This window comes from Cavia porcellus, unplaced genomic scaffold, assembly GCF_034190915.1.
Source record: "Cavia porcellus strain 051 isolate PalLab524CR breed Dunkin Hartley unplaced genomic scaffold, mCavPor4.1 scaffold_19, whole genome shotgun sequence".
Lineage (NCBI taxonomy): Eukaryota > Metazoa > Chordata > Mammalia > Rodentia > Caviidae > Cavia > Cavia porcellus.
Window position 1 is genome coordinate 4,286,250 of NW_026947502.1, and position 26,700 is coordinate 4,312,949.

General features: G+C 54.8%; 1 protein-coding gene across 2 annotated transcripts; it reads left to right on the forward strand.

Moving 5' to 3' along the window:
- Positions 1-129: 129 nt before the first annotated feature.
- On the forward strand, positions 130-12,775 carry Pdlim4 (PDZ and LIM domain 4). 2 transcript variants are annotated; one of them, XM_063230587.1, is made up of 7 exons: positions 134-302; positions 4,456-4,607; positions 8,044-8,122; positions 11,470-11,651; positions 11,866-12,029; positions 12,254-12,371; positions 12,479-12,775. In XM_063230587.1, the coding sequence occupies exons 1-7, from the start codon at positions 210-212 to the stop codon at positions 12,681-12,683; spliced, it is 993 nt and encodes a 330-aa protein (XP_063086657.1). In that variant the 5' UTR covers positions 134-209; the 3' UTR covers positions 12,684-12,775. The 2 variants fall into 2 exon arrangements, with proteins under 2 accessions (XP_063086658.1, XP_063086657.1); XM_063230588.1 differs by lacking the exon at positions 12,254-12,371 and having other exon boundaries at positions 130-302; positions 12,479-12,549.
- Positions 12,776-26,700: the final 13,925 nt, after the last annotated feature.

The window sequence follows — 26,700 nt, forward strand, 5'->3', positions numbered from 1 at the left end:
ACAGGAGTGGGGGAGGGGAGGGAGGGGCGCGGCCCGGGAGGGGAGGGGAGGGGAGGGGAGGGGAGGGCGGGGCGGGCCGGGGGAGGGGCGGGGCGCGCCGGGGGCGGGGTGGGGGAGGGCGCGGGGCGGGGCGCGCGGCCAGGCGGCGGCCCGGCGGTTCTTCGGCGTCCGCGGCGCTCGGCTCTGGCTCGGCTGCGGCTCGGCGCGCGATGTCCCACTCCGTGACCCTGCGCGGCCCCTCGCCCTGGGGCTTCCGCCTGGTGGGCGGCCGGGACTTCAGCGCGCCCCTCACCATCTCGCGGGTGAGTCCTACGGCGACGGGGCGGTCCTGGGTCTGAGACCGGTCCTCGCGGGTCACCAGAACCCCGATCCCCGACGTGTCGGAGGCTCCGAGCGGAGAGGCTGCTCCCCGCGGGGCCGCGCCGCCCCACGCCCTTCCCGCTGGCCCCGCCGCACTGCTCCCCCCGAGTTCTCAGCCGGCCCCCCTCCCCGCTGGCCTCCTTTTGGGGGCGTCGCTGTGGGCCAGGGAGGGACCCAGAGGCACAGGCCGAGGGTCTAGACAGATCTGCAGGGACCTAGATAGACTCCAGACGTGGCCCTGCCTGAAGATTTGGGGCAAAGTGATAGAGAGGTCTCCTGCCCTTTCAGGGGTCCCCGATGGCAGAGCTGGGTGACCCCAGGCTGGCGCGAGGTCCTCTCCGAATCTGAGAAAAGGCTTTGCACTTCCCCACTGTGGACTCCTTCCCCATTCTTCTGTGGCCTGTCACCCTAGGGGGAAATGACCAGGAGGAAGCTTTGGCTTCCAAGCGAGGGGGAGACAGGACTCAGAGGTGATGAGACCACCGCTGCTTTTCAAGATGACCAGGGCCAGGGACCAGGACGTCCTCAGGCCAGGTCCTCCGGGCTCCCAGGGCCATGTCTTGCCCAGGTTTGAGAAGGAGGAAGGAAAGGAGAGACATAGGGACTGGCGCGGAGCGGGGAGGTGGGTGGCGTGCTGAGGGTAAGCAGCAGGGAGGGGACTCGGGCCTCCTTGCAAAGGGTACCCAGGGGAGACAGGATCCCGGGTGAGTCCTGCAGTTCTCTTGTCTGGAGAGGCAGAAGAAGAAGCACCATCCCTGCCCTTGGGGACCCCCCCAGTCCACAGGACAGAAGTACCCAGGCCCTGCCCTTGGTGGCTCCTGGTCCAGAAGGAATGTAAGACAGATTTGGGACCTGCTGAGGGCTCTCTCTTGACCTCATGGGCTGCTTTGGCTTTTGGGGACTCAGGTCAAAGGAACTGAGGACCACTTCCCCCCACCATGCGCATGCAAAAGTGCACACATGTTAGCATGCATGCACGCGCGTGATCCCTCTTTCCACCCTGGGGGCTAGGCTAAGTCTCAGAGACTTCTTTCCAATTCCGGAATGGGGGTGGGCACCGGGTGGAGTGAGGAATCGTGGAATCCTGTTCCTGGGGGCCCGGTGACAGGCAGGACCAGCTGTCCTAGGAGGCTTCCCACATCTGTCCTCTCCATGAGATCCCTGGGGCCGGGAGAGGTGGGCCTTCAGTACATCCGGAGCCTTTCATCTCCGACTTCCCCGGGAGACCCTTGCCAGGGCTCTGCATATGCGTGTGTGCACGTGTGTGCGCGAGTGTGCAGTGCGTCGGCCTGTGTGGGTCACGCTGTGCGTCCTCAGGGGAGGGCCGGTGGGAGTGGTAGGCCAGCCGGCAGGCAGGCCAGGCGCTCTGGGTGTGAGGCCGCTGACAGGCTCAGTGGCAGGGGCTGACGGCCGCGGGCGGCAGGGAGCTGAGACATCTGTTGCCCACGCGGCCGACTGCTCGCCTAGGAAAGGCCTCTGGCGTCACAGGAGCAGCAGTGGTCTTGTTTGGCCGAAGATGCAGGAGCCTGGTTGGCATTCAGGCAGTCTGGTAGCGAGGTGTTCAGAGAAGAGCCCCACTTTTGTCCCGCAGAGTCACACGGCAGCCCCTCAGGTCCAAGGAGCCACAGTGACTGAGCCTGGGCTTGGTTGGGATCTGGGAGGATTTACAGGGCTGAGGAGGCGCAGGCCACAGCTTGCCTAGCTGTTACGTGAGGAGCAAGGCTGCAGGGACTCAGATGTGTGGGAGTGTCCTTAGCGAGGGGACTTGAGATCCGGCTCTGCCCATGCTGCCAGGGCCTCCCCCAGCCAGAACCCAGCAGGAAAAAACAGCCTCAAGATGCTGCCTGGAAGCCTCCGTGGTCCCCAAGATCCCCAGACAAGCCCTTCCCCTCAGACAAGCCCTGACGCCCGGCCTTTCCCAAGCATCCACAATGCTCCAGCCCTGCCCTAATGCACATTGGTACCCGCACCCCCTCAGCCCCCAGCCCTGCTGCGAACCCCACTATGTAGCCAGCCTCTTGTGGAGGTGTCACACACACCTCCCCCCTCAAATTGTCTCAGCTGGTCCACACAGCAGCCTTAGACAGCCTCGCTGCAACCTCACACTGCAGATGGGAGCACCAAGGCGCAGAGAACTCGGGGTATCACATTCAGAGAAGCACGGTGAGAACAGGAATCTGGGCCCATCGGAGCTTGCTGGGACTGCAGCATCCTCTGTGGCTCCCTCCCTGTCTACCACCACAGCAGGACTGGGTGGGCAGGGCCCTCAGCTCCAGGTGAGGGGCCAAATTCAGGCCCGCACTGCCCCGGCCTCACCATGCCCCTCTGCTTCCCCTGTGTTTGTGCCTCGCTTCAGTGGTTAGAGGGATACGTCCTGTGACTTCCTGCTTGGAACCCTCCGTAGTTCCCAGCTACCCAGGGAAATATTGGCTCCAATCTGGGTGTGTGGAGCCCTGCAGAGCTGGTCTCCTTTGGGGCACTATCTCCCGTGGCTCCCATTTTGCACAGAAGCACAGTAGTTCAGAATGTAAGTTTGGAGTTGGAATTGGTTGGCCTGGATTAGAATCCTGACTCAATCATTTACTGTATAAATTGTACTTCTGTACTTCTGCAGACCTCAGTTTTCTCATCTAGGAGATGGGTTTGCCTCGCAAATTAATGAGTCAAAGCATGTCAAGGCAGCGTGGGTAGTCATGGTTTCCTGGCCTTGTGCCCTTTCTGACCAGAATGCCCCTAGCATAAGGGAGCTGGCAGCCTCCCAGCCACCCCTGCTTTCAAGAACTTCCTCCGCCCACAGGGACCTGAATGCACCCCTTGTGTGGGCTGAGTCATCTCACAGCTAGCTGCCCCCTGAGGAAGGAGACTCCTCTTTAGTGGGGGAGCAAGGCAAGCTCCTTAAGCCCTGAGCCCCTCCTCCTCATCTGAGTGAGCACAGCCTGTCCTTACCTGGTGACTGGGATCACTGTGAGCTAGTTATGGCCACAGTGCCGTGTCCAGGTGTCCATGAAAGGCAGGAAACCCAGAGAGCAGGCCCTGGAGAGGAAGAGTGATGGTGCCAGTGGCCACTTGCCACAGGACAAGCTTGTGCAGATACCTGGGTTCTGCCAGTGACCGTTACCGGTGGGCTGGGGACATCATGGTTCCGAAGAAGAGCATTCCTTGCGGGAGGCAGCAGGGGCAGGGCCCGCAGCAGGCTCTGGGCAAGGAGCTGCCAGCACTGCTGCTTTGCCCCCTTGTTGCTGTGAACCGCCGAGCTGAGCCTGGCCAGACCTCCAGGAGCGCCCACTCCCACAGTAGGATCTCGGTCACTGTCAGTTCCTGACCGAGTCCCCGCCCCCCCACCCACCTTCCACACACACGTGCATGCACGTAGCCTTTGTCAGAAGACTGGCATCACAGGAGTCTCCAAACCCAAACCCTATTGGATTCAGCAGTGACACCAAGTACCCTGCAAAGGTAGTAGGGTTGTGACTGAGTGCAGGCTGGCAGCTGGAATTAGATGGCCTTGGACTTGTCCGGGGAACTGGTCAGCGGACTCCCCCATGTTAACATAATGAAGTAATAGTGCAGAAGGCAGAGATGGGGATGGGGCACTGGGGCAGCTCGGAGGCGGTGGCCTCGGTGCTGAGACCTGGAAGAGGAGGCACAGGATAGCAGCAGGAGTCAGAAGAGGCGGCGTGCCAGGTGGAAGGATCAGCATTTGCGGAAAACAGGGAGGTGGGCACTGTCTGGTGCCTCGGGTCCCCCACAGCACCCTATCAGACCCTCACACTCCACCGGGCCTCCAGGGCTAGGATTGAACCCAGGGCCTGCACACTGAGCTACACTTGACTATTCTTGAGTCAAGGTCTTGCTAAGTTGCCCATGCTGAGCTTGAGCTTGTGAACAGAGTGCATCCCACACCTGACTTGGAGTTGGGTGTTTTTGAAGCAGAGGCTGTAGCATTGCCAGAGGGCCTCAGCCAGCCTCCTGACCTGCCCATCCACGGGTCCCCCTGAGGGCCAGGCCACACCAGGCAGGCGCTAAGGCTGGAGGAGCTTTAGAGCAGAGGGTCGCCTGACCACTGTGCTGACCATCTGTCTCATCTGCCTATAGGTCCATGCGGGTAGCAAGGCTGCACTGGCTGCCCTGTGTCCTGGAGACCTGATCCAGGCCATCAATGGTGAGAGCACAGAGCTTATGACACACTTGGAGGCGCAGAACCGCATCAAAGGCTGCCACGATCACCTCACGCTCTCTGTGAGCAGGTGCGCTTTGGGCAGACTGGGCAGGGTGGCCGGCAGGAGATGGGGGGCGGGGTTGGAAGCAACCACTGTCCTGGGTGAACTGGGCTTGTCTGCCCCAGCTCCTGAGCACCCTGACCAAGTCCAGACCTAGAGCTTATGCTTTCCTGGGGGCCCGGAGGGCAGCGATTAGACCTGGAACAGCTTACAGAAGGGAGAAGTCCCTTTCAACTCCAGCCTAGAAGTGCTGGGGCCACTTCCAGCAGGTGCTGCTGGCAGCAGAAATAAGACCTTGAGTTGCCTGTGGGGCTTTACTTCAGTCCCTTCTCCTACCCACAAGTGACCACCACATTAATGATCATCTCAGGGCATTTATCTTCAAACCAACTAAAAGATTTAAAGCTATTAGAGGCCCTGCTTTACGGATAACCAACCAGAAAGGTTGGACAACGCACAAAGCCACACAGTGAGGCAGGGGGCAGAATTGACCTCTGGTCTCTCTTACTGCTCAAGGCTCCAGCTCCTCTGCCATGCTGCCAGCCACCACTGCCCACCCCACATGGCAGCTGCCCTATGGCAGCTGCCCCCACTGTGGCCCGTGCCTCTGTGCCGGTTGAATGTGGATTTGGAAACTCTCCCTGCGGTGAATTGTGTAATGCTGTGCAGCTCATTGAGAAGGAGAGGGTGGGGGTCCCAAGCTAGGATGCCTTGCCCAGTCCTAGGTCTTTACTCAGCCTGGAAGGCTGCTGGACTAAGCCCAGCTGAGTGGGATCCCCACACCTCTGCCCTGGCTGGTCCCGGAGGAGTCATCCAGCTGCTCAGCTCCGCCACGTTCCCTGTTAACAGGGACTTTCCACGACCCTCTGTGGAACTGTGTGGGCAAAACCTCTCCAAACCACAACACAGCTAACCATGCCTTAGTGCTGGCGGGGTGGGAGGTGAGGCATTGGCTTGGAGCCTTTAAACTCGGTGAGAAGGTTTATGAGGCAGACCTGTTGTCCCGGCCCAAGACTAGGTCCAGGCAGGGGGTCAGGATCCCTGGCTGTGTGCTTGGCACAGAAGAGGCCCAGCTGCAAGTCCAGGACCTTTCACACTCTACGTGGCACATAGCAAGGACGCCCTAGCCTAGGAGCTCAGCAGAGTTAGCCCGCATCCAGGTCTGGGGTACCCAGATGACCTCCATGAGCCTGGATTTCCTTTCCCATAAAACAAGGTCACGTGCCTCACGCGGGGCCAGACTGAGGGACGGCGGATTGGGGGAAGTGTCAGTGTTGCTTTGCCCACAAACAGCCTCCAAGGCCTCCCGCCTTGGCTGGGTTCCTGGGCCCTGACTCACCTCCGGCTCTGACTTGAGCTGAACAAGGGTAGCCCTGGTGGTAGCCGAGCTGGGGGAGGCACCCGAGGGGCCTGAGTCAGGAGATTCCTAGACAGAACGATGTCACAGGAGGGTGGCCGGGTGGAGGTCCCTGTTCCTTCCTTCCTTTCCTGGTCACTTGTTCCACACCAGGCGCAGATGGAGCCAGGGGTTCACTGACCTGTTCCACTCTGGGTTTTACCATCTCCAGTTGCTGTCTGGCCACGGAGTAGGGAGCACATCCATTCTCCACAGTCACGCAGCTCGGCTCCAGGCTGGCTGTGCCCTCAAGAGCCGTGGCAGAGCTGTGTGCCCTGAGCCTGACCTTCCTGGTCAAGGAGCTGTTTGGTGATCTGGGCACTGAGTGATGATGAGGTTCTGAGCCTGCTCAGAGTGAAAACACAAGTCCTGCCCTTCACCCCTGCGCACACAGGCACTCTGGCCTAACATGCCTCTCTCTGGACACCATCTCCCCTCTAGTGCCCCTGACCCTGTTCACCTGCTATTCCAGGACCCCCAACCTTTCCACCTGCTACATGGGCTTCCCTGAGGATCAGCCTGGCAAGCTTGCTAGCAGGAAAAAAGGTGCCAGGCTAGCCTTGATGCCCGCCTCTGTGTGCAGAGTGCTCTGATCCCTCACGGACTTGCCCATGGAATGAAATGCACCATAGAGACCTAGCTTCCCTTCCCAAGGCCAGGCAGCCGTGCTCTATGCTAACCCAGGCTTCATGGGCACATTCTGGAGGTCCAGGACCTTCCTAGCATCAACCCCAACTCTGCCACGGAGGCATTGTGATCCAAGGTGCTCTGGCATAGCCCAACTTTTGGTTCTCACTTCATCTGAAGATGGGCAGATGGAGCCACCTGCCTGGCCTGAACATTTGTGATGGAGTTAAAACTAACTCCATCATTCTGATTGATGCCTTGGGCCACTCTCATGGCTCTGGGCACTTGGTGCCCTCTGCCTCTTAGACCTCAGGCTTGGACTACTCTCCTTGGCAGAACTCCCAGAAAGAATTAGGCTGGATAGCCAGGTGGGATGTCCCAGTGTGCCCTGGCAGAGTGTTGAAGGGGAACATATCGTTAGGGCTGTAAGTTAGGGCAGTCACTTAGCTGCACAGTGAAGGTGCTGTATGGGGAAGGGGCCAGCAGACCTTTATGCCAAGGACTCTCAAAGGCTGTAGGGTAGAGAGGCAGTCTGTGAGGGTCCAGGGATTGGGCAGAGAATCTGTGGACTACAGCTATAAAGGGATTATTAAATCTCTCAGTTAATAAACAGGATCAAGCCATGAGGCCCCTAGAAGCCCCAGGAGACCCCTTGTTTAGGGGTCCTTCTTTCCTTTATTCTTGCTGGATTCATTTCATACCACCTGCAGTCCAGGGTCTGCATGTCCTCCTGGCCTCCCTTCTCTCAGAGCTAGGAGCTACCGAGTGGCAGGGCTGGGCCCCAGCTCACAGCCGCTAGGCCTGCCGCCCTGCTTATGGCAGGTTTACGATGTTTTTCTCCCTCCTGAGTAGTGTTTGGCTTTTGGTTTCTATGGCGATGCAGGAATTTCCTAATGGCCTGTTTCCCATTTGGGCTAGGCAGACCTCAGTGATGACTCTGCTGGCTGTGTGGGACAGCAGCGAGAGGGAAGGCACGCCCTTCGGAACCTCCATTTCACCTCCCCAAGAGCCGACCCCTAGCCTGGTCAGAGGCCAGGACAGCCAAGGGTCCCGGATGAGCTCCTGGCTGACCCACCCGTGCAGCCTTGCACCCTCCTGAGTGGGGCCCCTTTGAACTGAACCTCTGCAGGCCACAGATAGGGTGGAGGAGTGGGGAAGTTGTAGGGCCCCTGCAACCACCTCTGTTCAGGAACCAGATGAGACAGGGATGGGCATTTGGGCGGGGAGTGGGGAGGGGACGCACAGCCTCATGCCAGGAGGGCGGCAGATCTAGACCTGTAGCTCTTCACCACCATAGACACCACTGGGGTACAGGGGTATCTGGGGTACAGGGAACACAAGCCGATCCTGTGTGACCCGGATCAGAGCTCCTGGTCCTGGCTCGGAGGTGTGCTGAGCATGCTGGGCCAGTATGTATGACCCTTGGAATTCTTGCCGCAGGCCTGAGAGCAGGAGCTGGCCCGGTGCTGCTGACGACAAGGTCCAGGCACACAGGATTCACATAGACCCTGAGGCCCAGGTGGGTGCAGACACTGCCTGGCCTGGCCTGGCCTGGCCTAGCTCAGCGCCGCCCCCTGCAGAGGAGCCAGGCGCGGTCCACAGGCACACCTCTCCTGGCCGCCTTCACTGTGGCTCTTGCATACTCAGGACAGAGACTGAAACAGAAGGTTCTCTGGGCCGTGCGCCTGCCCACCCACGTTCCACAGCTCTTGAGCCCTGCTGGAGTTCATCCTGATACCCAGCAGTGCCACATTAGGAAAAAGCAGTGTGGCAGAGGGCTGAACGAGTGGTGGCCAGTGATCTCAGCCCGTGGGACACAGCTCAGGCTCATGCCAGCCCTGGGTGTCCTGAGGATGAAGTTCTCTCCTGGGACTGCAGCCAGCAGATCGCAGGCCGAACTTCCGTCCGCTTAATCACCTTGTTGTGTACAGTGGAAGTCCAGGCGATGGCTGTGTCCTCAAGGGAAGTGGCGGGGTGCGGTGCCCTAGGACCTCCACCCTGGGTGTGAGGGCTTAGCCACGTTGCCAGGAGTGTGGTATCTAGACCCAGTTCCGAGTGTGGGCAAGGTGGAGACATGGACCCAGCATGTGGGAGGGAGCACAGCATCCTGGGCCTGCCCTTGTCCACCCTTTTCCCGGGAATCAAACTCAGGACCTCGAGCTTGCTGGGCAAGCATTGCGCCACTGAGCTATATCCCCAGCCCCCTCTTGTCCACTGTCTGTATGGAAGGAAAGAGACCAGGACAGGGGGAGGAGGCCTCAACAAACCCAAGAAGGGATCTGCCCTCGCCCTCCCTCACCAACTACCCCAGTCCTTGTCTGGCCTCATGCACGTCCCCAGGCCACGTGTTCGCCACTGCAGAGAGCCATTCTGGTGCAGGTGGTGAAGGTCAGACACTTGGAGACTGGCCAGGGGAGCCAGAGTGGGCACACTGCTCAGCCAGGGTCAGAGCAGCCCAGAGGAGGTGCGGGCCTCAGCCGGGGGCTTCCTGAAGGAGGGATATTTTTTCCTAGGAAGAACCGGCAGGTGGAGGGCTGTGCACACAAAGGCCCAGAGGTGACACTGTGTACCCCAGGTTCAGAAAACAGAAAGGCCTGGGATGGGGGCGGGGTAGTGGCGAGGGAGGAGGTTAGCGAGGCTCTAGCGTTTCTCTGTCCAGCATCTCATCTGTTTTTGCAGGGATTCACATCCACTTTTTTGCCTCTGATGCTTTCTCTGGTGGCCTTGTACACCCAAGGCCCTGAAGGCTGGGGCAGGGGCGTCAGGTTTGGCATGCACAGGTAACCAGGTCTGATAAGGGGCAGGCAGATGCGGGCAGGGAAAACAGACCTGCATGCCTGTGCACTGCCATTTCCCTCAAAGGCGGCAGATCCGTGACTGACAGAAGACAGCTCTGGGATCTGAAGCTTGGTTGAGTTCACTCCTCCCTGAGGCTCACAGCCGGTGGCTCTCCCCTCCCCCCAGGGCTTTCTTCATCATCCACTCTGAAGACCAGGCTGCTAGCTACCCGGGCGAGAGGGATGGATTTTCCATAATCGACAGGGCAACCCAGGGCCCCCTTTTTGTGCTTAAAAGATGATGGGCTCCATAGGTAGCCACAAAAACATCCCTGGCCCACCGTACAGGGCTGCTGGGCTGCGACCGACTGCCCTGGGAGACACAGGGCTCTTTGTCCCCTTGCTGTTCCCACTCTCTGCCTGTGGGGGTGGGGCAAGCTGGAGCCATCAGAGGAGGAGAAAACCACTGTTAGCCTAGGGCCAGTGCAGGGTACCTGGGAATGGATCCCCCAGGGTGATCCAACGGACCAGCTAGGGCTTCAGGCCCCCCAGGGAACCCCTGCAGAACTGCGAGTGAGAACACAGAAGGTACTTGGCCTGCAGGGCAGCAGAAGGGCAGTGATAGGAAGAGGTTTCTTGGAGGGCTGAGACATATGAAGGGCCAGGAGCAAGTTGTAGGAGGCAGTCCGTGGGCCTGTGCACCCAGCCTGTCCTCTGCTGCGCAGCAGAGAGCTGGCACTTAACCCCAGGAGGTGCCACCTGTTCAGCTGGATGCAGCATTCATCACCGTTTAAGTCGAGGGTCTGGATCTGAATTAGTCACAGGGGAGCTGAGAAGCCCACTGTGGCTTCCACAAGCAAATCTGCAGCAGGTACTCAGAGCTGGGACGCAGTGGGGGTCACTGGAGAAGGGAGGTGCAGGAATTCCAGGGAGGGTCCTTCAGCTGAGGAGCTAGGAGCCTGTCACATTCCCAGCTCACAGATGGTGAAACTGGGGTTCAGAGAGGTGCAGTGACTCCCCAAGTTCACAAGGGGTAGATCAGGAACTCACAGCACTGAGGCCACCACTGAGTTCAGACCTACAGACAGGCTGCTGCATGGGTGGCCAGGGGAGGGGCAGTGGCACTGATGACCCTGTGTTGACTCCCTCACGCTACCAGCAGGGGTTTGGAGGGCCTCAGTCCTTCCAGCCTCTGACTCCTCAACATCCCTGACGCCCCTTCCCCTCCCCCTAAAGCCTCCTTCTGGAGGCTGAGCCCCACCCCCACCAACCACAGCCCATCTGGCCCCCATTAGAGGCCAACCTCGCCTGCCTGCTTGCCCAGCGGACATGTGTGAGAGCGCTCAGGTTTCTCAGAACTTCTCTGGGTCTGACTGGAATGGTTTTGTTGCTGCTGCTGCCCCCGCCACTACTGCCGCCTTGATGGGGGCTATCCTAGGCAGCAAGACCCTCCCCTTGGTCTGCTGGGTGGGGGAAATGAGAGGATTCCCATTCAACCAATGGCTCATGCATTCCCTACACTGTGACCCTGGAGCAAGCAAGACACAGGCTCCCCTGCGCCCAGTGCTGGAAGCTGCCTGAGGCCAGGTCCAGCTCTTTCCCGCTGGGCTAGGCACCCTTTCCCTCCCACCCAGGATTCCTCTCCACACGGCAGAGGTTCATGAGTCGCCTCCCAGGTTGGGGCTGGGACCTACCCCATGACCTGAACTTGAGCCTGGCCCTAAAATGAGGCTGCTCTGGCTGCCAGCCCAGATTCAGCCATAGGAACCACCATGGCCTTCTCCAATGGGGCCAGTGTGGAGCCACGCAGGTACAGTTAAATGTATGTAGGTAGACTGGCTACTGTGTGTTTTGGCCTGATGGTGTGTGTATGTCTTTAAACATGTGTGTGTGTGTGCGTGCATGTCCCTGTTCACAATGGTGTGGGTGTCCTCGTGTGCCTGCAAGCTGTAGTAGCACAATTCTGGGCTCCGAAGGGATGGACAAGACCCCCCTAAGCAGAGACAGCCAGTTGGCATCCATCAGGGCCTGGCACAGCCGGGTGGAGGAGGGGCGAACATGGCCAGTGCCTCAGGCCTCACTCTCACAGGATGGCAGCCCAGTGAGCAGCAGGCGGGCCTCAGCCGCCGGGATGGCGCCAGAAGACATTCGACCAAGCCTGGGGTCTCCGTATGGGCAGTCACCGCGTCTTCCCGTCCCTCAGAATGGCAGCAGCAATGAGGCCACCCTGCCGGCCCAGATGAGCGCCCTGCACGTGTCTCCGCCTCCCAGGTAGTACACAGTCCTGGGCTCTGAAGCCACACTTGGATCCCACCCTAGCTCCTCCTCCCTGTGGTCTCTCGGGGTCCCTTGCTGACCCCTGACACTTGAGCCTTATAGGAACTGCTTTGCATTCTGACTCCCAAAGCCCCACCAAACTGCCAAGTTGGCAGAGCGGAGGCTGGAATGGCAACCTGTCTCTCCCCCATGTCGTTTTCTTGCCCAGCGCTGATCCAGCCAGAGGCCTCTCACGCAGCCGGGACTGCAGAGTGGACCTGGGCTCGGAGGTGTACAGGATGCTTAGGGAGCCCGGAGAGCCCACGGCTGTGGAGCCCAAGCAGTCAGGCTCCTTCCGCTATTTGCAGGGCATGCTGGAGGCCGGCGAGGGCGGTAAGACTCCCAACTCCATGTCCTGCCCGCGTCCCTGCACCCTGCACCCCGAGGTGCCCCTCTGACCCCCAGGCGCCGGCCAGCCCTCCGCTCCTCTCGTGGCCCCGCCTTACTGGCCAAACCCTCCCTGTAGTCTTGGGGGGGGGGGGCAGAAACAACGCCCTGCAGAAATGGAGGTCTGGCCTCCTGTCCGGGGCTCACCCCACCCGTGCTTCCGGTTTTAGGGGAGCGGCCAGGGCCTGGCGGCCCTCGGAACCTCAAGCCCACAGCCAGCAAGCTGGGCGCTCCGCTGAGCGGCCTGCAGGGACTGCCCGAGTGCACACGCTGCGGCCATGGCATCGTGTGAGTGCCCCACCCGTGACCCAGGGCCTCGACGGGGGTGCGCCCGAGGATCCGAGGGGTCATCTGACTCTGTCCTGTCCCATCCTCCCCCGACCCTTCCCCCCCAGGGGCACGATCGTCAAGGCTCGGGACAAGCTCTACCATCCCGAGTGCTTCATGTGCAGCGACTGCGGCCTGAACCTCAAGCAGCGCGGCTACTTCTTCCTGGACGAGCGGCTGTACTGCGAGAGCCACGCCAAGGAGCGCGTCAAGCCGCCCGAGGGCTACGACGTGGTGGCCGTCTACCCCAACGCCAAGGTGGAACTGGTCTGAGCCCTCCTGCCCCCCACCCTGCTTCATCTGACGCCCCCTTGTGCCCATGTAAATATGTCCCCGCGCCTCTAATAAAGTGCCTTTGTTCAGCCTCTGCGCAGTGCAGGCCTCCGCGCCCCTGTGCCGTGAGGTCGGCTTAGATGCCAGGGATGCCCTGAGCATGGGCGCAGTGGGACACAAGACAGGCACCAGGCTGCCCTCAAGGACAGATAAGTGAGAGGTGGAGGCGACAGGAGCCCTGCACGGTGAGACCCTGCCTAGCTGAGCGTGGACGGCAAAGGGCCTGCGGGCTCCTTCAGCGCCATGAGCAGGGGTGACCTCAGCAGCCTGCAGACCCCGGGGCTGAGCCCTGTCACCCAGCTGGCCCTGCTGCAGCTGCGGCACCCGCTTCTATCTCTGGATCCCCTTTTTCTTTGTATTTTCTCTCTCCTACCAGTAGAGGGCGGCCTTGCTTTTCCAGCTTGAGAGAAGGCTGGGTTAGAGTAGTGCCTGGCCTCCTGGTTTCTCCAGAGATGCTCTGCTTTAATTCCAGAGTGGAAGGAAAATTGCGCCTCCCTCATTCCTCAGGGAGACCTCATTGTTCCCACACCACGGGTCTGTCTGGGCCTTGCGTCCCTCTCCGCACGTGCTGATACAAAGGCTCATTTTTCTTTTGCTTTTTCCTTTTTATCCGTACCAGGGATCGAACTCACGACTGCCTGCTTGCAAGGCAGGCGCTTATGCCGCTGAGCTAAATCCCCAGCGCCCAAAGGCTCATTTTTTAAAAAGGCATGCACATAAATAGTATCAGGGTTGCCACTGGCTGGTAGCTGCGCCCTGGATCCTAGGCCCGGTGGACCAGCTCTCTGGTTTGCTCGCCCTGGGGCCCCATTGATGTAGTGAGCTGAGAGTACCTTGGTTCTATTTTCAATTTTGTGCTGTCACAAACCACAAGAGTCTATTACCAGCTCACAGTCTCTCACTATCAGCAGGCACCGGTACCTGTCTCCTCTAGCTCTTGCCCATATCCTGACCTTTTCGGTTTTTATACATCTGGTAAGTGAAACATGGCATGTGGTTGTTTTCGTTTTTCATTTCTCTGATTACTAGTGATGAGCTTTCAGTCATTCTGCAAACAATCAGTGTGTGCTTGCGAGGGGCCCACAGCTGGGGTAACTGAAAGCAAGTGCTTCTCCCTCTCTTAAGATCAGTTCCTGCGTTCATTACCCTAAGCCTTTCTCTCATTTTTCCAAGGTGTGTTTAACTTCTATTAGTGATTGGTAGGGACTTTTCATAGTCTTGTAAAAGGCTTTTGTGCATCCCACCTACATGGCTGTTCTGATGACCACATCACCGTGTTTCACTGCTACCAGGTCACAGTTTAGTAGCTAATCTCTCCTTGTTTGTTGTTTAGAAGTATGTCAGGGTTATTCTTGTGCTTTTCCGGTAATTAGTTTAGACTTTGTATGCCAGGCTCTGAAAAAACAAACCTCTCTGAACCGTGACGGGGTTTCCCTGAATCAGAGAGGAGCTGGCGAGAATCTGTCACCTGCACTTACTCTGCATTTATTCAGCGTCTGTGTTGTTGGAACTTTTTACCTCCATTTCCTTCTGATGGATTCGGCCTAGGAAGTCCTTCCAAAGGCTCTTTCCACCATCCCCCATGTTCCTGAGGGAGCCTCCTCAGGGCGGTGGACAGAGGAGTGGGGCCAAGGGAGTGGGCTAGAGTCCTTTGTCCTGTGGATGGCCCTGTCCTCCCTTGTCCGTGTCTCCTCCCTCTTCTTTGGTGATCAGCTGGGCTCTGGTGCTGCCCCCCCCCACACTAAGATTCACACTCCCTACGGCCACCCCTGAACAGGGGAGACGGTGAAAGAGCCTGCCTTTCTCTCCCCACTGTGCCTCTCCAAAAGACCAGGAGTCTAGACCTGAACAAAGCATATAACTAGCAGCTTCGGAAACCCTTAGGCCCAGGGATGAGTGGGAAAATCCCAGGAGCTGCCCCTCCCTCCCACGAGGCCTCACCACCCAGACTGAGCCGCACCTGCAGGGCTGTGGCCTCCAGAGCATCAGTGGAGGTGGGGAGGTGGGTGGAGGCCAGGAGGTGCCAGCCTGCTGCGTCCACTGCCGGCTTCCAGGCCCAGTCTCTACCCAGTGTCCCACCCACCTTTTCCATGCAGGACCCTAACTGTGCCCAAGAAAAGCCTTAGGGGGTCCCTGTAGGACATGGTCTCTGCAGAACAAGGTTTCTGAGGCCCAGGGCCCCAGTCGAGACAAGGGACACCAGAGTCCCTCTGCAGGAAGGGTAGCCAGATCCAGGATCCCCATCTCAGCGCCTGCAGCCCACTTGGCCGAGAACCAATGCTCATTGTTGTCCCCAAACTTACTGTCACTTGTAGATCCTAACCTCTCAGGTCTTGGAATCAGACACTTGGGCATTAATCTCTCCCCTGCTCACCCCACATGGACGCCGAGACCGACTGTCAGATCAAAAGCCCTTCTTCATCCGGCAAACCCCTATTCACTCTTCAAGGCCCAGATAACTGTCCCCACCCTAGCGCAGTCCCCCAGCCCAGCCTCACAGTCAGGTGTTCTCATCCGCAGCACCTTTGCCCCGCTCCTTCCATTCCTGTCCATGCCTCTGGCACAATCTTTCACCTCTTGGTCAGAGCCTAAGTGGAAGCTTCCTCTGGCCTGCCAAGACCCCAGGCCAGACCCTGGCAGGTGCAGGAGCCGTGGGTCCAGCTCCACTCACACACCCATCCGTGTGCATACACGTACACTTACTTTGCCTGCCCCCACCTTCCCCCATGCCTTCCCCTCCAGGTCTCTGCAAGCATCCTGCATAAGGGCCTCACGGGGAAGTAAGTCCTTGAAGGCAGCTCTCCCTCCTGCATCCTCAACCTCAGCTCTTTCATTCAATGAAATAAAATTTTCCAATATAAGCAATGCTGCCAAGGAAATAAAGAGAATATTATAATAGAGTTCAAGGAATTGCTTCATCAAACACGAAGACCGAGATAGAGAGAGCGCACCCTTGTGGCTATCTAGGGGCACTGCATCTTAAGAACCGGCGGCTGCCGCGGGGTGAGAGGTAGCAACAGTAAAGTGGGGGGATGCGGGAAGGGAAGGACAGCTCTGCTCACCCTGTGAGCCTTGGCACGGACTTTGGCTTCTCCTCTGCGATGGAAAGCCAGAGGAGTGGCGTGACCTGGACTTCTGTCTTAGCCAGAACTACTCCGGCTGCTGTATGGAACAGACACAGTAAGGGGCAAAGGTGGAGGCCGGCCGAGCAGTCTGCAGGCATGACTGGGTTCATCACCAGCTCCCAACCGGCCCCTCCCTCGGCCTCTGCAGCCCCAGCTCCCGCAGGCTCCTCTCCGCCTCCTGCCCGGACACCGTGACAGTTCCTTCCTGGCCCCTCTGCCTCTTGCTGTCCATATTTTTTCTATATAACGGCAAAGGGTGATTTTTTTTTTTAAAAGCAGAGCAGTGTCGCTGCTGGCTATGAAAGCTTCGTGGCCCCTCTTTGCTCTCAGCTCAAAGTCTAAATTCCTGGCCCCTGCTCACAGAGTCCCACGAGGTCAGCAGCCCTGCTGGTCTCTGCCCACAGCCCTGCTCCAGCCCAGCAGATCTGTAAGTTCAGAATCAAGGACTCCCCCGGCCTCCTCCAGATTTCCTTGACCTTCGGAGGAAGTTCAAAGGAAAACACTCCTTCCCCCTGGTCCAGTCAGTGAAGGCACGCTTTATTACTCCCTGCCTTCTCCCTGAGAACCAGAGACCAGGGCAGGAGGAGCCCGGGTGCTGCTTCTCACCAGCTTCCCCTTCCCAGCCAAAGCCCAGCCCCGAGGGGCTCACGGGCCGCGTCCAGCTGAGCTGCTGGGGGCACGTCGTGACCTGCACTGTGGCCCAATGCCTGGGCTCCGGGCTCCAAGGGTCCTTCCAAGGTGCCATCTGGTGAGCACCCTTTCACTTCCGGACCCCTGCGCAGCTGTGTGCACTCCAGCGCTGCCCTCGCTCCGACCCAGCTGGCAGCTTTCGCCCTGCCACCCTAGCCCAACCTCTGACCTGCTCTCCACAGCTCTGTGTAACTTCTCGGTTTAGGGCTTGCCCGCACCTTGTCTGCTTCTCTCATTCTGTTCCCTCAGCACCTCTGAATGGAGGGGAGCCTGAAGAGAGTTTGGAGAGTATTAAAGGGGTCTCTGTGCTCCTGTGCCCTTCTGTGCCTGCCTATGCCTCTCTGCCACAGTGCAAAGCTCTGTCTGGACCCCCACCCAAACCAGACCTCACTCAGCCTTGCTGGTATCACACACAGATCCACGCTGGCCAGAAGGCAGAGGGTGGAGATCCCCGGACAGGCTGCCAGAGACCTCGTGGCTTGTACCGTCACCGAGTGGGAATCCCAGAGGGCTTCTTTCCCAGGTCCTAGGGTCCTGAACAAAGAACTGGACAAGAAACACAGAAAAAGTGGCAGAGCTATAGCTTACTGGCTGTGGAGAAGAATTAGATGTGGTGAATGTTTAAACTCAAACATTGACTACAGTAAAAGCTGCGTTGTCATTAATCCTCCTCGCTGCAAACTCACACATCATATTGTCCTTGATTTTGGCACTTTCTGAAGCAGCTCTGGTTGTCTTTAGTTTGGCTGTCTTGGCTGCCTCAGTGTCCTGAGCTGATCTAAAACATTTATCCTTCATGGTCATGTTGACTTTGGGGAAGAACAAGAAGTGGCATGGGGCCAGACCTGACGGCCGGGGGATGAGAATGCACCGGGTAACACTCCTGTGAGCCTCTTTCCATTGGAGGCACCTAGCGGCAGCTTTCACTGTGTTTTTGATCACACCTTGCAATGATACACACAAAAGAGAAGTCTAGCAGTACCTTAGAAAGGGGGCTGGGGACTTAGCTCAGTAGCATAAGTACCTGCCTGGCAAGCAACAGGTCAGGAGTTCAATCCCCAGTACTGCAAAAAACAAAACAAAACAAAACAAACAAACAAAAAAACAGCATACTTGGACAGTTCTCCCACAGGACTTTGGAGATAGCCCTCCTCTGTTTGCTTGGGCACTGGAAAAAGACTTCGAGGACCTACATATTAAGCAAGGGCCTATGCTACAGTGTGCAGGTAATAGTCTAATATGCATCCCAACCATGATATTATCCAAATCTAAGATTTTCTAGGTAAGAAGAGTTATAAATTTTTAAAGGAAAGGCTCAGATACCCTTCCAGAAAGTCCAATGCTTGGGACATCTTTTTTTTTTTTTTTTTCAATTTTTCTTTTTCTCCCCAAATCCATTTTCTTTCAAAGAGAAAAAGAAGAAAAATAAAAATACAACAAAATTTCAAAACATGCCAATCAGGGCAATAGTGGCACATACACTGGCACATTGGCATCATTCCCCCAGAGCACAAGACATCTGCATTCAATTGTCCAAACAATATCGGCACAAACCTTTCTCTTCATGAGCTCAGGCAAATCTGGAGCATGACAGTCTGAACTATTTTTATATACATGCGCATTTCAGCTTCTCACACTGAAACAGTATGATGTGTACGCGTGTGTCTTGCCTGTTTCACTAATGCGTGGGTCTCACGTTGCATCTATCGCCTATAGAAGTCTCCAGTTTATCCTTTCTGGGTGAGTAGCGCACCATTGTATACAAATATCCCTTTTTTATGCATTCCTCAGTCAGTGGGCTGCAGAGCTCGCCTGCTCTGCCTACAGTAACCTTGGAAAAGCCAGACCACCTCCTCTGTTAAACTGTGTGGAGGAGAGGGATGTAAGCTGGGGAGGCCTGATAATTAGACTTTACCCACATGCCTGGTGGGGTTTAAACAAATACTGGTCCTAACTGTTAACTTTATGGCTGGACTGAGGCCTTCCCTATCTGTTCAGAAAAGGCTAGAAAGGTGGTCAAGGTGCCCCTGAAAAAGTCAACCCCTTTCAGAGTCATGATGGGTTTTCTTGTACCAGTCAAATAACTTGAGAAGTGGGTGGGTGGCAAAGGCTTTAGGAATGAATGCCATCTCCCATATATTTGGCAACCTCAGTCCTCTGGAAAGATCTAGAGAGTCAATCAGACCCTAAAGCAAACCCTGGCAAAACTTTCCCGAGAGATGCCTGCCTCTCAGCTCTTATTATTTCCAATAGCCTTCATGGAGATTCACAATACCCCAAAACTGGGCTAAACATGAGTCCCTTTCTGATGTTATGTGGGAGGCCTTTCCTATCTTCTGATATGGGAGTAGACCCAGAGACCACAAGATTCCCATCAGGCTCAGATATTAATCTGAGGCTGTCCAACTACGGGAACAAATTCCTGCAGCTTCTGGCCCAGGGGGATCACCTAGTGCCTGCCTTGGAGACTGAGTGCTCAATAAAACTTGAAAAAAGGGGTTCCTGAGACCAACTAAAACCACAATGGGAGGATCCCTTCTCAGTGTTGCCTTTGCCACACCCACTGCAGTAAAGGTGGCAGAGATAGATAGGTGGATTTGCCTCTCTGGGGTAAAGCCAGCTCCAACCAAACTATCTGAAGAAAAAGACCGCCCAAAAGAAAAAGCTACCCCTGTGAGTCTCTAGGTCTCCTCTTCAAAACACAAGTCCAGTTCCACTCTGAGTGCAGATAAGTGGCCCCTAGGATCCCCATCCCACCACAGGATGGATGACGCTGGTGCCCTAGCTGACGTCCCGCTCTGCCATCCTTTTCTGCAGGAAAGCTTTTCTCATGTATTCACATAGAGCCAGCAGTTCAACACTTCTCCACACATAAACACCAACACTTTATTTTTATTGCATATTTTCATACTAGCGGTTTCTCTAGAGCAGTTAAAGCAGCCTTCAAATTTACTTTTCACCGTAAATATTTGTCATTTTGTTTCAGAAATGTTTTTCCTACTCTCTTGCACGTGCACCCAGACACACTACAAAAAAATTCATCCATAACACAGGAAGGACAAACACGTCTCATATAAATATCTCCCTTTAATTCTCCATCATTAAAAACCCCTAGAATTATAGATATTGACTAAGGTCAAATTCCACAAAAGACCAAGGACGCCTGTGGAGTGAGATGGGCTCACCGTTGGTTACTTTGAATGCCCAGAGCAGACCTCTGGCTTCCACTTGTGAGACAGAACATTCCAACTTAGTAGATGCCTTTCAGACTGAAAAAGAGAACACAGGAAACCCAGGAGGAAACGGTTTCGCAGTGGGAGTTCAGAATCATGGACAGAACTGTGTTACATGGGAAGCAGTCATTCCATAGTTCTTGAAGTTTCTGCACACGTGAATCAAGATTAACTCCAGTGTCACCTAAAGTGTAACTGAATGGATGGGTTAGGGGGCCGCGGTGTGTGTGTCCGTACTGCTGGGATGCACAGTGAGAATCTGACATCCTATTTATCCTTTTCCTATATCCAGAACCAAAGTGAAAAACAAAACAAAACAACTCAGGTCAAATAGCATTAGAAAAGCATTTTTTTCCAGGAACACAGTTAGGAGGGCTGGAAGGTTTGTCGTAGGGAGGAGGAGGATGGTGATATTGAGGTGATTCCTAAGGAGTGTGTGTCGAGTCACAGACAGAGGCAGCTGGGACTCTGATTCCAGGATCTCTCTCTGTGTCTCTCTGTCTCTCTGTCTCTGTCTCTCTGTCTCTCTCTGTCTCTCTGTCTCTCTCTCTCTGTGTCTCTCTCTCTCTCTCTGTGTCTCTCTCTGTCTCTCTCTGTCTCTCTCTCTGTCTCTGTCTCTCTCTCTCTCTCTCTCTCTCTCTGTGTCTCTCTGTCTCTGTCTCTGTCTCTCTCTGTCTCTCTCTCTCTGTCTCTCTCTCTCTCTCTCTCTCTCTCTCTCTCTCTCTCTCTCACTGGAAGTTTGGTGCTGAGGTATCTGGTCCTCCTGAGAGGGGACCGGAAGTGCGCTGGGGGCTGACCCTGGAGCATCTGCTCTCCTGTCTCCTCTCTGGAGGTGGAAGACAGCATGGTTGGAAAACCATGGAGTCCCACCCGGCGTCTAGACCCCAACTCCGCTGAGGGCAGCCTCCTTGCTATGTGGCTAGACAGTGCGGTGGCAGGTGACAGTGGCCAGAGACTCAGCTCCAAGGTTCATGGCCAAGTCCGGCTTCAGATTCTGCTGCCCTGCAAAGAAATTGTGCTCTGGATAAGGGCACCATCTTGAATGCCTTGGCCTCACTTCCAGGCCTTGGGCCTGGCACTGAGATCTCTGAAAAGAGGCTCTGTTTTCTAAGTGTCTTCTGACTGGTTTTCCTCAGCCAAGCTCGGGAGTGTCCACATCTTAAAATAGAGTGCATGATCCCCAGTAGGTAGGGCCTACGGCCTCTCAGTCAGAAACAGCCACATGAGGTCAGAGCCCTCCACACCCTCAACAGCCTGTAAACAGTTATGGCTCTCAGGGGAGGAAAGCGAGGCAGGAGATGAGAGCCTGGCAAACCAGCTGGGTAACTGGGCACAACCTGGAAGGCAGACACCCAAATGTGCAAAAGCCCTGTACCTGATATCACTCAGAGAACACTGTCTTCAATCCTTCTGGCAAAAATCGAGCCCATCAAGTGGGGTTTTGATAGGATGGCCTAGATCTGATGTCAGATCCGATGGGGGCAGGAAAGGGCACAGCCACTGACCTCGGGCCCTGCCGTCTTTCTCTCTCTGCAGCCCACCCTGCAGGCTCCCGTTAGTTCCCCATCATTAAGAAACCACAGAATTATGGATATTGACTAAAGACTAACTGGCTCACGCTCTCTGGGTAGAGCACTGCTCTTCAAAGAACTTCTCCTTTTTCTTTTTTCCTTTAATAAATGTAGAATCCCACTACCTCATTTCCTGTCCAATTCTTTGTTCAGGACAAAGTCTGGAAGGGACCCCTGAAAAAGATCTCACAGTACCCCAGGGTCCCGCTAACACCCTTACAATAGGAGTCAAGCTTATCTCTGCCTGGAATCCCTGCCAAGAGCCCTCCAGGGGCAGGAGGCCTCAAAAGATGATTTTGCCCTCACTCTCCTCATCCACTCTACACTCATAGTTAGGGTAGGTCTCAGCATGGTCTGAGTGGGAAATAGTCAGTGTTCCACAAGGGAACAGCAGACACACGGAAAAACTATAGGGCTTCTTTCTGTTCTGCAAGAACAGGGGTCACGTGTGTAAAACTATTAGCCCGAGCGTATACTCTCAGTATTCATGGATTAATAGCCAAGCAAGGGTCCTTCATATCCTCTGAGATGACTCTTTGAAATGTGGGTATAATCGTAACCTACAGAAGTGAGTTGGAGGTGCCAGTACGTCTGTAGAGTACTAACACAGAAGGCAGATGGTGGCCTTAATTAATAGATGCAGGGCAGAATTAATTACTGCAAAACCCAAGTAACAACCAGAGTGCTCTGATATGGGGATCTATCTGTAGCAATAGCTAACAGGCCATGGTATTCCCAGGAGTTAAGGAAATTGGCACGTGTGATACCTCACTGCGTAACTGCACCCTCTAAATTAAGAGTTAGAGAGGAGACGGCAGATGCTGGCTGCCACAGTGGAAAATAGTATTTCCTCATAAATTTCCCAGATCTAGGCCAGTTCTAAGGTTCAGAGTCTACTGATTTAAGGAAGACTCAAGTTTCATTCTAGAAGAAAACTTCACGGCTGCAAAAGTACACACAATAATTATATCCATGATTTCTTGCTGTAAACTTCTTACCTATAGCTCTGGCCATACCAAGGGAAAAGAGCCAAACTTTTTCTGTGGGGTACACAGAGCTGGCAACAATAATAAGGGGGAAGACACTGTCATGTTTTTCCCATTAAACTGGTGGGACCTTAAAAGTCAGCTGATAGGAGCTGGGGATTTAGCTCAGTGGCATAAGCATAAGCGCCTGCCTTGCAAGCAGGCAGGCAATTGTGAGTTCGATCCCCGGTACCGATAAAAAGGAAAAAGACAAAAAAAAAAAAAAAAAAAGTCAGCTGATAAATGAAGCTTTCAGGTAAACAGGTCCAGTGAGTCTGAAGAGCCACTAGTATTTCCCTGTTCCCTGAGTGAAAAATTAGAATAGTTATAGTTGGCAACCAGTAGAACTCTTAACGTTCACCCTCTGCCCTACTAAGTGCTATTATGGTAGAAAGCACCTAATAAAAGAACATTTCTGAGATGTCTTAATTACTTAAAAACTAGAGGGTGAAGGAGTGTATTATATAGCTTTCTATTACTATAACAAAACACCTGAGGCAATCAAGATATAAAAAGAAAATGGGTTTTTTGGCTCACAATTTTGGAGGTTCAAATTCATAGACAATTAGCCTCGTTGTTTTGGGCCTGTAGCAAGGCAGCCTCTCATGATGGCAGCATGTGGCAAAACAAACTCATTTATACCAGGAAGTAGAAGAGCAAAAGGGATGGGGGTTACCACTGTCACCTTTAAGGGAATTACCCCAATGGTCTGAGGACCTCCCATCAGGCCACAGCTCCTCATGGTGCCACCATCACAGGGGCTTCCTGGAGCCCAGTCTCTACCTTTGGGAGACAGTTAAGATTCGAACTATAGCAAGGAGAGAAAGAAATAAGATCAACAACTGCAGGTAAAACAATAAATGACTTTGTGGAGACCTTGACTTAAACCCCCTCACTGCCAACAACAGGCCACTGCACCTAATTTGCGCATAAACTTTCTGGGGTGTTAAGGCCACTTCTCCCTAGATGGCCCTCCTACCCCAAAGCTTCCTCCCCACCACGTGACCTCGCCCTTCTTGTCTAGAACCAAAGTAATGTTACTGTAAACAGTGCTTTCCTTCCCAAACATCTGTAGACATAAACTTAGTTCTAGGTCCAGTGGGTATATTTCTCACCACTGGTAGTGGTAGGGATTTGTCCCAGGACTTTTTCTGGCCAGCATAATGTAATGGCTCAAAAAACTCTTTTTCTCCCAGAGATCCTTCACTTCATCCTTCAGGAAGGATGACTATAGCTTGATTGTCTTTTCCAAAACGTCTGTGGAAATTCAAAAGTCCCTAAGATGGTATTGGAAGATGGGACCTTGTCACAGAGGCTCCACTTTATGCATAGATTAATCCTTTCATCTTGTTATTGCAGGAGTGGCTTAATTGTTTTAGGAGTGGCTTGGTCATAAAAGCGAGCACACATGGCTTCTTGGCCTTTTGGCTAAGATCAAGTGTAATCTCTGTTATCAGTTAAGCAAGCGCACGAAGATACTCTCCGGTGCCCCCCAGGGTGCCCTCTGCTCTGCCATGTTGCAGGATGGCACTCACAGATGGCAGCCCCTTGCCACTGGACTTCTCAGCCTGCAGTCTGCGGTACTCTCACAGCAGGATACAGAATGAGGCAGGCATCAAAAGCTGCTTGCTCCTGGACTGTGCCAGCTTGCCTGCCTTCTGTCACAGTACTTAGTGACTGTGATTGTCTCAGTATTCTATAGGACACCCTGGTAGTCCACGTATCAATGACATGATGCAAATCTGTCCTAGTGCACCAGACACTAGGGGTACTCTGCACGCTCTAGAAGATACATCTACAGAGGACTGAGAAAAAAAGCATGAAGGCCCTTGCACATGGGGGACGTTTCTTACTGTTTAGTCTAGGAAAGCTGAGTGCACATGAAACTGAGCAAATGAGTAAAAGGCACAAAGAAGCAACCATTGCCGACCTTAGCTCATCAATCTCCCTTTCACTCCCTCCACCCCACGTGATTTCAAAACAAACTTGTGAAGCTAGGAATGCGGTACTCTGGAGTCACCTGGTTATCCCCTGTAGAGTAAAGACAGTTGTTTGGCCCTAGCCTTTGAACACAGTGCCCAATGGATTACTACTCTGACCCATCTGCCGGGTATGTTGGAAGCCTGGAGTTAAGACAGCCCTACAGTGTGTTTAGTGAAGTACAAACATCCCTGCTACGTGGTCCCCATACAAGAGGTGTCAGTGGTGAACGAGGATACTAGGTAGTCGCTGATAAGCCCATCTGAGTGCAGACCTCTAGTGTTCGGGAACAAGACCGTGCCTCTGCAGCAGACAGCTCTGAAACGCATCGATTTGCACCCATTAAAAACCAAGAGCTTAGTAGTAGGGTTGGCAAACAGAGATACCCAGTATCGCTGATACTGTTAGATCCCATCAAGCCATCCTATCGAGCAGGCCACTCCACATCCATCATACAACGAAACAGGAGGTTCAGGATCAGGGCTAAGCAGGTCAATAGGGGGCATGCACACCAACAGCAGGAGCTCAGATTTCTCTGACACGTAACTCACACATATGCCAGCACACTTCTCCCTTGACTCAAACTGTACCCTTGTGGGTAACTTTCCATGACCCATTGAGAGAGGGAAAGAAATGACTCACACATGGGTTAGTCTGAAGGCTGACATCAGCCCAAAGGGGGGAGGGGACTGTTACTGCAACAAAGCTCCGTTTAGCGGGTGGCCCCAAAGACCGGGAAAGGAAAACCCTAACAGGCTAAGCTGGAGGCAGTGGACTTGCTCATTCATTTGGTGCGCGGACAAAGCAGTCTGATTTATATCCACCTGTATGCCACAACAGAGCGTGGCTGAGTGGTGACGTTGCAGCTCTTGTTAGGTGCCTCTTCTTAGGAGTGGAAGCCTTAACCAAAGGTGTCAGAACTAGGGGACAGATGCCCTTTAGACCCTCCCCCCACAGTGGGATTAACCCGTCACTCCCAGGGATGGGGGTGAGACACAGCTGAGGCAAATGAAGAGTGTGGCACTTGCTGGTGGAAAATTTAAAGAGGCACCAGGAAATTCAGTAATCAAGATACATTTTTAAACCAGGCACAGTGGTGCATCTGTGGAGTTCCAGCTACATGGCAGGCTGAGGCGGCATTCTGAGACTATTCATTCTCCTGGGCAAAGAAGCAAGACACCCACAAATAAATACAACTATTGTTTTAATGCGATGTTATTTTTTAAAAGAATGCAAAAATTTATGATGAATACAATATCAAAATTTTAAGGTGTGGTCTTGCTAGTTTCGCCTTTGTCTCAGGCTATAAGGGGACAGATTGTTGCTGACCCTGGTCACTGCCAATGACCAGTTCAGTTTCACTGTCTTATGCCCATTTTTAACTACTTCCCAGTTCATTTTCCCTACTCCTTTGTTTCCTGGGGACCACTGCTCAAAATAAACTACCTAGTATAAGTTCTTGTTCAAGCTTTGCTGTATTACTTAAATTTAGGGTGAAGAAATGAAACCCAAATTATGATGATGACCCTGTTTCAAATGATACTTCCGAGTGAAGGGAATCTGTTGGTTTCTCTGGATTACTGGGCATAAATCAGAATTGTCCTGGCACATTAGGACACACTGCCTTAAACAAGCAAGGAAACAACTTCCCAGGGTGGTGGGAAGCCAGACTAAGACAGGCCAGAGGAGAAGCCACAGAAACGAGGAAGAAGTGTCCCTAGCCTCTTAGAGGGCGCCTGGAGAAGCAAACTCACCGCAGGTAAATCTGCACAGAGAGAGCCCTTCAGCCTTTCAATCTCATTTGACCCACAGACCCCAAGACTCGGGTTCCAGCCCAGGGCAGCCTTAGGTCTGGGCACTAATAGAAAAATAATAATAATAATAATAATAATAATAATAATAATAATAACTTAAAAACAAAAAAGAGGCTACGATCCTTGCTTTGGGTACCCTGTCAGATCTGGGCACCAGTGGACATTTCTCCTCCTCCGTCCCTCTCTCCCCACTGGTGGCATAGGAGGCAGTTCTTTCCACAAACACAAGACCCTCCAGTTAGGGAGGGTCCTGCAGGCACCCGCGCCCCACCACGGAACTCTGGGGCGCGGGGAGAGTGAAGGGTGGGCACCGGAGGCCTGCGGGGTGACCGGACTGCTGCAGAGGCCCAGACAGCGCGCGCCCCGCTGCGGGGACCAGGGACGGCCGCAGCCGCAGCCCCGCCGTCGAGGCGCGCGACCTCGCCCCTCCCTGGCCGGCTGCGGGCCGCCGCGCCTTCTCGTGGTGAGCCGGCTGCACCGAAGCCGCTTCCGGCGGGCGCCGCGGCTGGGGCCCACCTC